Consider the following 10,274-nt stretch of genomic DNA (forward strand, 5'->3'; position numbering starts at 1 on the left):
GTTAAAATCAAATCTTTTAATGAAATGAGTAAATATGAGAATATTTGTATTTTAAATTAGGTATATTTGATATTATGTTATTATTAGTTGGATATATATGTGATTATAGGTGGTTAAGATGGGAGATATGATGATCCTATTTTGCATTTCACAACTAGTAACACCCGATTGCACCTCGTTAGGAACTAAGAGTTTATAGAAAGTACACAACTACGAGGACATATTTTAAACAAAGTGAAACATCAAGGGTTATTATTAAAACATAGACGAAACATGAAAAACAGAGGTTGGTTTTCTTCTTCCCCTTTCTTTATAGGTTGAATCCCTAAAACCCTAAAATTAAAAATCCAGGTGTTGACGACGACCATGATTTATTTAGATACAATAACTATATCTATTGTTTACAATATTACCAATTAAATATCAATTGAAGAAGACACGTGTAAGGAAGTAAGTTTCAGAATGCAATTTCTTCACCGAAAAGTGACCACAAATAAATCATCATTCAGATTACTCAATCAAGTTCGTACCTTCATTTACATTACCTTTAATAATATTTATATTATTCATTTTTTTAATCTGTTTTAAAGTCTAAACTTTATTTATGGCTTTTGATGTGTAGGTTTTAGTGAGACGTTTTAATTCTAAAAACAAGTGGTTTGATGCTGGACAACCTACCCCAAGTACTCATCCTCAGGTTTTGTGTTTTTCTAACAGAAAATTGATTTTGATAAAATAGCAAAACAGTATGTTTTTTTCTGTCTTATTTTTGTTTGATTAGAATCAGCTGCATTACTCCCCGGTTACTCCTTTTTAGGAACCAGCCGATCCGATTTTTCAAAATTCGAGTAATTAATTGGTCAGCATTGGTTAATGGGTCAAAAACTCAAATCTAATTTAGTTGGTCAACTTCTGATTTAATCGGTCAAAGTTAATATCCGTCGACATTTGAATATGAATTTAAATCATAATTTTAGAGTTCTTGAACAAATGAAGATTATGTTATGTTTCTATACAATTATATTAACATTTATGTTTATGGATTTCTTGTATATTACACATATATTTTTGAAATTTATTATTTAAACTTTAAAAAGTCCGATTTGATTACTCCCTGATACTCCCCGAGTTATCTATTACTCCCTTAAAGTCCCTACCGAGTATTCTCCGAGTAGCGATATTTACAACCTTGATTAAAATTGTGACCAAAATGGAACAAAATAATGGCAAATGACATTCTACTATCTGCACGCATCTTGCGAGTAACCGTTTAAGAATATACATACGGGATTGTGGACCACACATTGTACAGTGTAGTCGCACCGAAGATACTTGTAACTAGCAGCAAACATCATTTCTTCTACACGAACAACATAAGAACATAAAGCGTACTTGTAATGACCAAATTAGAACACATTTAAGTGCAAAAACATAGGCGTAACATTTGTGTTAGTATGTTGCTATTTTATGTATTTTGCCCATTTTCTTATTGATCGTCGTATCTATATATCTACTAGTTTTTTATTTTATTTTATTTTTTTATTTTTATTTTTATTATTTTTTTTTGGTTATTAAGATTTTGTTTTTTGTGTGATTGTATTGGTAGTTACTAAAAGAAGGTGAAATTACACCTGGAATCAGTTGTGATGAATATTTATCAAGAAGGAGGAAGTTATTGGATCTTCTTCCTGAAAAGAGTGTGGCTATTGTTGCATCGGCTCCTGTAAAGATGATGACTGATGTTGTTCCGTACACTTTTCGACAAGATGCCGATTATCATTATATAACTGGATGCCAACAGCCTGGTGGGATTGCAGTATTAGGTCGTGATTTTGGTTTATGCATGTTCATGCCTGAACCCTCTCCTCAAGTATGGCTGAGTTCTTGTAATTCAAAGTTTTTTTGAAACTGCATAACAATTTGATATTAAAAAGCATGGATCTTTACACTCTGGTGGCTAGATAATGTATGCAATGAATTGTAGGAAGTTACGTGGCAAGGACAGATCGCTGGAGTTGATGTTGCTACTAAATTTTTTAAGGCTGACGAGTCGTATCCTATCAGCAAGTTACATAATGTTAGTATTCTAGCACTTCTACCTTTGTTTATTGGCATTATGGTTTAACCACTACAACTCAATGGTGTACATGGTGGTTGTGGCGGCTGTTGCGACAGTTTGGTGACTAGCCCATCCCGTTTCGCCAAAAACGTCTAATTAGTCGGTCAACGCTAAGTGTGAGGCCAAAGTCGTGTAAATTGGTCAACGTCGGTCAAAAGTTGACTTTTTGTCTGACCTTGTTCTAGTGTAAACGAAAATCCCAAGCCCATTTAAAAATAAGCGGAGAAAAACATCGACTTACATAGTGTCCCTTAAAATATAATTACTAATTATATTATATTATATTATATTATATTATATTATATTATATTATATTATATTATATTATATTATATTATATTAAACATTTTATAAAAAACCTATATAATATAATATTTAAACTAATACCACATTGTCTTTGTGAATCATTTTTTAAAAATATTAATGTTCAAAATCTTTATTTTTGAAATATTTATATTTAATAATATTATAAAGACAATGTTGGTCAACATCCGTCTCCACCGACTCGGCTTTTCAAGGTCCTGACCGACTTATGTCGGTCTCGCGTTTTTTTTTTTTTTAAACCTTAATGGTGTAATTAATCCATGTCGTCAAATTAAGAAATGGTTATAATATTATTCCCAAAATAACGTATGAAAGGAAGATTTCTCATGGTTGGGGTGGTTTTGGATGCTGCATTTTCATTCAAGTCTTTCAAAGGATGCTATGTTCAGTTGTTTAAATAAGTCATATCATGTTAAACTTAAGTTGTTTAATTAAGTATAGATCACTCAAGGTTACATTGTTGTTATTTCAGTAGTACACTCTTACATGCATTCAGCATCTACGTTAATTTACCAAAGAGTCTTGAGAATTCTGCATTCAGTCTTTAAAGTACCTCTTAACATCCATAACTGGTTTTCAAATTCAGTCTTTAACGTTTTAAATAGCATAATAATATTCTAATCGGAAACCATTTTCAACATACAAGAAACTATTTTGAAAAACCACTGAGATATGTAATGACATTTGATTGAGTTATGGTTGGCACAAATTGTAGTATTTACAGCATAAAGCAAATACCCTTTGCTCAACTCTTGTAATGGCCCGAAATTACTTTCTCACTTCTGTTTTTATTTTATTGAAGGTCCTTCCAAACATAATAAAAAAATCTTCAAAGTTATATCATAATGTGAAGACAGCTATCCCAACTTATACGAACTTGGAGGCATTTCAGAAAGCTGTCTATAATGGCAAAGTAGATGATCTATCCGTACACACGTATGAAGCACGATGGGTAAAATCGTCAGCTGAACTTAATCTGATGAGAGAATCTGCTGCTATTGGTTGCCAGGTATGCTGTGTTTGCACATTAAGCTTTACTATTATTATAAAATAATCATAATTATAATAATTATCATATGGTGTATTTATTTTTACCTTATCTCTCCCCATCTTATATATGTAATGGAGTACTTGTTATGTAAACTTCCAAATTGGATTCTTCAAACCAGCTAAAGATATATGCATTTTCTTTTGGATTATTTGTTTATTTTTTAAACTTTGGGTATATGGTAGTAGTTAATGTGGTAATCATAGGTTTCATCTTAAATTCAATTATTATTTATTTTTGTTACTTGTTAACACCATGTACTACTAATGTCTTGAATAGGCTCTGTTACAAACTATGCTGCATTCCAAGATATCTCCTTTTGAAAGTATTTTATCAGCCAAAGTTGAATATGAGTGCAGAATGAGAGGTGCCCAGAGAATGGCGTATGTATTTTTTCTCTTAAACTACGTTACTTTCTTTCTTTTTAAAATTGTCTACGTGCACACACACGATCCTAAGTTATTACTTACATTTTAATGATATACTGTTCCCCAGATTCAACCCTGTAGTCGGTGGCGGGCCAAATGGTAGCGTTATTCATTATTCTCGAAATGACCAGAAAGTGAGCTTTATTTTTAATTTTTTTTATAAATATAATTTTATTACTTGTACACTAAATTTTTATGCTTTCATTGATTACGAATATTGGATTTTAGGTCAAAGATGGAGACCTTGTTTTGATGGATATCGGGTGTGAGTTGCATGGCTATGTAAGCGACCTCACTCGCACTTGGCCTCCCTGTGGCAGATTTTCCGATGTTCATGTATGTTTTGACTTGACACAAACTCTGTTTATATTTTTTTCTTTATTATGTTATTTTATATCATGATGAATGATGATGGTGATGGTGGTGGTTGTATTTCAGAAAGAATTGTATGATCTGATTGTAGAGACAAACAAGGAATGTATTGAACTTTGCAAACCTGGTACAAGCATTCAGCGTATACACAACTACTCGGTATGATTTAAGTAGTATGTATTCATTATTTGTTGCTTTTTTATTTTTATATATTATATTTTATAATATTATACTATCATTAGCAATTTTAATTTTATTAGCCTTTTGTTTAATGTATTGTTATGTAGGTTGACAAACTCGCTAGAGGATTGAAGGAGCTGGGAATTTTGAAAGATAGTCGTGTCAATAGCTTTCACGAGTTGAATCCAACTAGCATAGGTGGTCAATCCTCTAATTATCATTATCATATATGTGAAAGTAACAGTTAAAGTTATTTTATTACTAGGACTTTAGGTTACTTCAAAATAATGTTCGAAGTTCTTTTATACAGGTCATTATCTGGGAATGGACGTGCATGATTGTTCTAAGATCGGCTATGACCGAATATTAAAGCCAGGCGTTGTAAGTTTTTTCCAAATCTCATCATCAGTTTTGTTACTAAAAAGACTGAATATTTTTTTTTAGATTATTGTATTTATACACTCATTAGCCTAATTGTTAATTGATCTTGAACAAAACTTCTATGAACAGGTGATAACAATTGAACCAGGAATTTATATCCCTCACAATTACGATTGTGCTCAGAGGTAAGCACTCCCATTTTGTAATTCAAGTCTTTCTCATAGTTTTAATTTAGTTTTTTTCGTTAATATATGAAATATATGAATTATGAAATGGATGTTGGGTTTTGTTTGATTGCCTCTTAGTTACTCAGCACTGAATGTAGAACATATAGTGCATTTGTTTGTGACATCTGAATGACAAGAAAATGTGTTGAACCATTCAACACATCTGTTTTCTTTAATATCCTTCTTGAGCACTTATCAAATAACTATTTAATATAATTAAATTTATTCATGCAAAAGGTTAATACGATTTTTTTTTTATGTCAACATGCTATTGTCATTCATATAATCAAGTTCATTCAGAAGCTTTGAATCATTCAGATTTTCAACCATCTAAATTAGAAAGCATATAACTTTTTGAACTGTTTGATCTAGATACCAAGGCATTGGGATCAGGATTGAAGACGAGGTCCTAATTACAGAATCAGGTTATGAGGTATAGAATATAAAATAGCATTTTAGCCCAAGGATTCTAACTTTAATACCCTTTTCAGTGTCATCTAAATTGCAGCAATGAGCGTTTTAGACAATAGTTGAATTGTTTTTGTTGGTTAAACAGGTACTTACAGGATCGTTACCAAAAGAAATCAATCACCTCGAAACCTTGTTAAACAACCACAGCTATGGTTCAACTACAACTGAGGCTAGCAACATTTTTGCTTCTAGTTTGTGAGTCGCACTACATTCTTCGAAGCAGTTGTATACACGTTGGTCGGCGTTGGTATTATTTTCTTTTGATATTTGTGTCAAATCTAGTGACAAATATCGATTCAATTACAACACAATTACAAGTAGTTAAACACTACGGAGTATTAGAAAATTTAGTTACATGTACAATCATAGTTGTTTCCGAACCTTGAATAATTTATATTGGAATTGGAATTCTTTCTTGCTTCCGGTTTTAGAATAAAACGAACCTGAAAAAATATTTTTAATCAACTCAATAAGGTAAATTCTAAATGGTTCACTAAGTAGACATTGCCCGTATGGTACTCCGGATATCCGGGTTTATGCGTGCAGAACGTCTTGAGTTCGAATCACGTCGTCGGAAGTTTTGTGTGAGCATCTCCTTTGGCAGTCGTTCGGATGGTGTTTCTCAAAAGTGATTACATGCAGAGTCTATCATATGGCAATTATTCGATGAAACATCCTTGACAGGTGAAACAGATATGATCGGGTGGTAGTAACTCCTTCGGTAGTGTGTCTCCCTATGAGTGACTTCTAACTTCGTTGTTAAAAAAATTCTAAATGGTTCACGTGCAACCTTATTTTTTTCACATTCTTCAAAGGGATTTTATTGATAGATTGATGTGAAATGTCAATTACATAAATTTTGAAAATATATTCATCCGAAAAGAAAACGGGGCTAAATATGAATAAAATTTTTCATGTTCTGATTATTTGGGTGGACAAGTATTTTTACTTAAATATACTTAACCAGGCCGCGATAATTAGAAGGGACAAGGGAGTATTCGCATCTAGTGGATTTTTAAATTTTAGTGCAAAAATTTTGGATTTTCGATTTTGACTACAGTAAATTTTTATTTTTATTTATTTTTTTATTTTTTTGTCAAAACCTCCAAATTCTGGTTCAAAACCTTCATATTTTACCAAAAACTTTCAAATTTTGTTCAAAAACCTTCATCCTATGCCAAAAAAAGGTTGGCGATCTCCAATCATGTCCGATCATTGTGGTTTTACCGGTCTATCTGTCCCCAATTATTAATTCTCGCCGACCACGTCCTACTATTTCGGATGAATGAGGAGCTCTTTTCCTATTATTTATTTCTGTCATATCTTTAATAGCGGGAAACTCTTTACTCCTTCACCCGTAGCTAAGTACTCATTTCTATTTAGTTCTTTTCCTTTCATGTTAAACTCTATAACAACACGAATCGAGATTGAGAAGGAGTTAGTTAATGATGCTCGAATATGTACTTGTCCTATACTGTCCTGTCTTGTCCTGAACGAGAACATATCTTCATATTTTGCCTCAAAACATTTATATTTTATCCAAAAAAGTTGTCACGCTCTTAAAAAAAAATTCCCCCTCGATAAAAACTATTTCTCCGCTGCTATACATAGCATAACTTAGGCTCCGTTTGATTAGAACTTAATGAACTTAATTGGACTTAATGATATAAAATTGAATAAGTGGTATAATGTTTGTTTTGGACTCAATGAAAATAGAATGTCTTAATAATTTAAGTCATGAAAATGTGAATTATCATATTCGTCCCTACCGTTTCAAAACTGCTAAAATAACTGTCTATAGCTGCCGTATGTACAGGGTTAAATTTGTAATTATAATTATTCAGTCACTGTTCAGCACATAAAACAAACAATAATTATTTAGTCGTCACTTATTCTTCATAGACGTCATAATTTCATTCAAGAACAGAACTTAATAAAAGTAAAAAACGGGGCTAGTTATAGTAATCATTTCGGACCCGTTTAGTAATTAGGATCCTTTTCAAATATAAAACGGGGACTAAAACTATAAATTACTAGTATTTACATTTTACAAGGACTATCTTGTAAATTAGCCATAAATGAAAACGGGAACTACTCCTATCCTATATATAGGTTTACACCGCAACACAATTCTCACATTTAACCGTATTTTGATTAAACTAACCGTTTTTTAAATTCATAAAAAAAATGACCACCAATCAAAATCCACGTGGCTTCTTGCCACCAATCACCACCTACCCACCGTCATCAACCACCACCGGAAACCATCCTCATCACCTTTCTGGTTACACCGCACTACGCCTCCCCCCAAAAACACCACCACCAACAGCAACCACCACCGAAGAAGAATCTCAACTAGTCGCCGCTCTTGCCACCGCCATCATTAAATTTCGGGATGCAGTAACCACCACCACCACCACCAGTACCCAGAAAAATCAGACTAAATCGGACGTAAATTCAAGTGTGACCAATCAAGAACATGCAACAACCACCGTAAAAAGAAACCCAATTCACCGTACAGTACTACACTCTGATAATTATAAACGGCCGGAAACCACCACAACGCCGCCGTTCGCAGGAGCAAGAACTGCGTGTTTGGACCTAGAAGATGGTCCTCAGGTCAAGGTTTGTTGATAAGTTCTTGAGTATATTACTCTGTTTTAGGTTCTTGCAGTTGTTTTTCTTTTTAGTCGTCTATATATGGTTGATTTAAAATTAAAGGACTAATCTTTTATTATTATTTGTTCTTAATTAAAAACAGAGATTGAAGAAAATGGAAGAACGGATAACCGAGTCTGAATTTAAAAGGTGTAATTCTGGGGTTACAGAAGATCAAGAAGATGAACATGATTATGTTGCAGATGACTATGATGATGATCGTGATCATGATGATCATGATGATGATGATGATGATAATGCTAATGATGATGATATCCCATCTCAGGTACATCATATCTATCTAACTTGTTCTTGTTTAATTTAGTGATCAGTTGTATTAAATATATTTCAAAATGATTTTGTTAGTAAATATATTTTTTATGAATTCCAATGTTAGTAAATATATAAATAATAAACTGTCTTATTTATAACAAGTGATCTTTCACATTTACACGAAAATAACAAGTTTACACTACATATTTTTTGATACAAAATAAGTAAATTTAAATTGTTTGTCAATTAGAAAATTAAATAAAAAATTGTATTAGGTTAATTAACTTAAATTTAATTTGCAGGCAATTGTAGAGCAAGATGCAGTTAGTGAGGAACGGGTGCAGTTCAAACAACATGACGATGGAGGTGTAAGTATCCGATTGACGTGTTCATGCGGAAAATCATATGAAATGTTGCAATCTGAAAATGATTGTTTCTACAGATTGATTTAGCATGCATCAATCAATCTCAGTGTATTTTGAGAAAAAGGAGTTATTTTTTAAATTTCAGTGAGTAGTTTTTGTTATTTGTTTTCGGGTTGATGATTGAGTTGAAATTGTGAATTAGATGGTCAATTGGATCTTGATCGAGTTATTTGTCTTGATTCGATAAGCTACTTATCGATCGGTCTCTAGTGAAATTGAACATGAGAAATGAATGTTACTGTATTTGAATTTATACGACTCCAGATATTTTACAATTTAGCACAAAAATTTTATTGCATTGCTCACTATTGCAAAGCTTGTGAACTACCCTACTATGTTTGAGATTAAAGAGGTTGCTTTAGCAATATATACGTAAATTTTTTATTCCCGGCAAAAATTTAGCAAAAATTTAGAAAATATTATACAGATAATTCATCAAAAAGATGAAAAACATAAGATTACAAACAAAAGAATATGCCTAAAGGCACACAAAGACAACATGAAGAATTGCAACTAACTAAAGTAAATACCCTAGTGGAACAATTGAAAGTGCATCTAAAACTAGGAACTGAGTTTGTAATAGAACCGTTGATCGTTGTTGACTAGAAAATTGACCCTATACGTATGAAGTTACCCCATTAAACTTGATTGGAAGTTGTAAACTAAATTGATCAAATTGAAGACGAGAACATTGAACAAGGAAGATTCAACTTGAATACACAAACCGATATCACAACTACCTTGAGCTTGGAGTCAAAATAATCTAACCTCATCGAAGAGGTACCAAATTGCTTTGCTTTCTAAAACTACCATAATAAATAAATAAATGCAGCTTTAAATATTTCAATGTTAAAGGTATCCTGTTATCATAAGCCTTTGAAATCTCAAACTATGTTAAGGAAATTGATAAAAGAGGACTCATTGACTAACCAAAATGTGACTATATATGTAAGGGATTTATGGGCCATTGGGCCGGGCTAGTAAAGTCGTTAATAACAAGTTTATTGTTTTTATGGACGAGTATTGATGAACATTCTTAAGAATTTTTTTACTGTCTTTTGATTTGTTTCAAACATGATTCTTATTTGTATTATTTAATTTTGATCAAGGATAAAAATATGAGGGTTTATTGATTGTAGTAATTATTTTATTATTTACTCCCACCGTCCCTAATTTATTGTCCATCATTCCATTTTGAAATGTACGAAATTAATTGTCCACTTTCATAATAAAAGAATTACTCAGAGCAGGACGCAAATGGTATGGGGGCAAGGCTCATCTTGAACTTTTTGAGAAGTTTAAGTTCTATTATGTGCTTAATGTATGTGGATAGGATTATAAGAGAAATAAAATGTAAGGGTAAAACTG

At 32.0% G+C, this 10,274-nt stretch overlaps 1 protein-coding gene across 1 annotated transcript; it reads left to right on the top strand.

The window, feature by feature from the left end:
• The first annotated feature begins 365 nt into the window (after nt 1-365).
• Nucleotides 366-5,944, top strand: LOC139872568 (intermediate cleaving peptidase 55, mitochondrial). The gene is made up of 14 exons (XM_071860469.1): nt 366-522; nt 623-697; nt 1,607-1,870; nt 1,985-2,077; nt 3,246-3,452; nt 3,771-3,874; nt 3,987-4,053; nt 4,148-4,255; nt 4,358-4,450; nt 4,579-4,669; nt 4,782-4,852; nt 4,982-5,037; nt 5,452-5,512; nt 5,636-5,944. Exons 1-14 carry the CDS (start codon nt 463-465, stop codon nt 5,747-5,749), a joined length of 1,464 nt encoding a protein of 487 aa, XP_071716570.1. The 5' UTR covers nt 366-462; the 3' UTR covers nt 5,750-5,944.
• The last annotated feature ends 4,330 nt before the right edge of the window (nt 5,945-10,274 follow it).

The sequence above is a fragment of the Rutidosis leptorrhynchoides genome, chromosome 10, assembly GCF_046630445.1.
Source record: "Rutidosis leptorrhynchoides isolate AG116_Rl617_1_P2 chromosome 10, CSIRO_AGI_Rlap_v1, whole genome shotgun sequence".
Taxonomy (NCBI): Eukaryota; Viridiplantae; Streptophyta; class Magnoliopsida; order Asterales; family Asteraceae; genus Rutidosis; species Rutidosis leptorrhynchoides.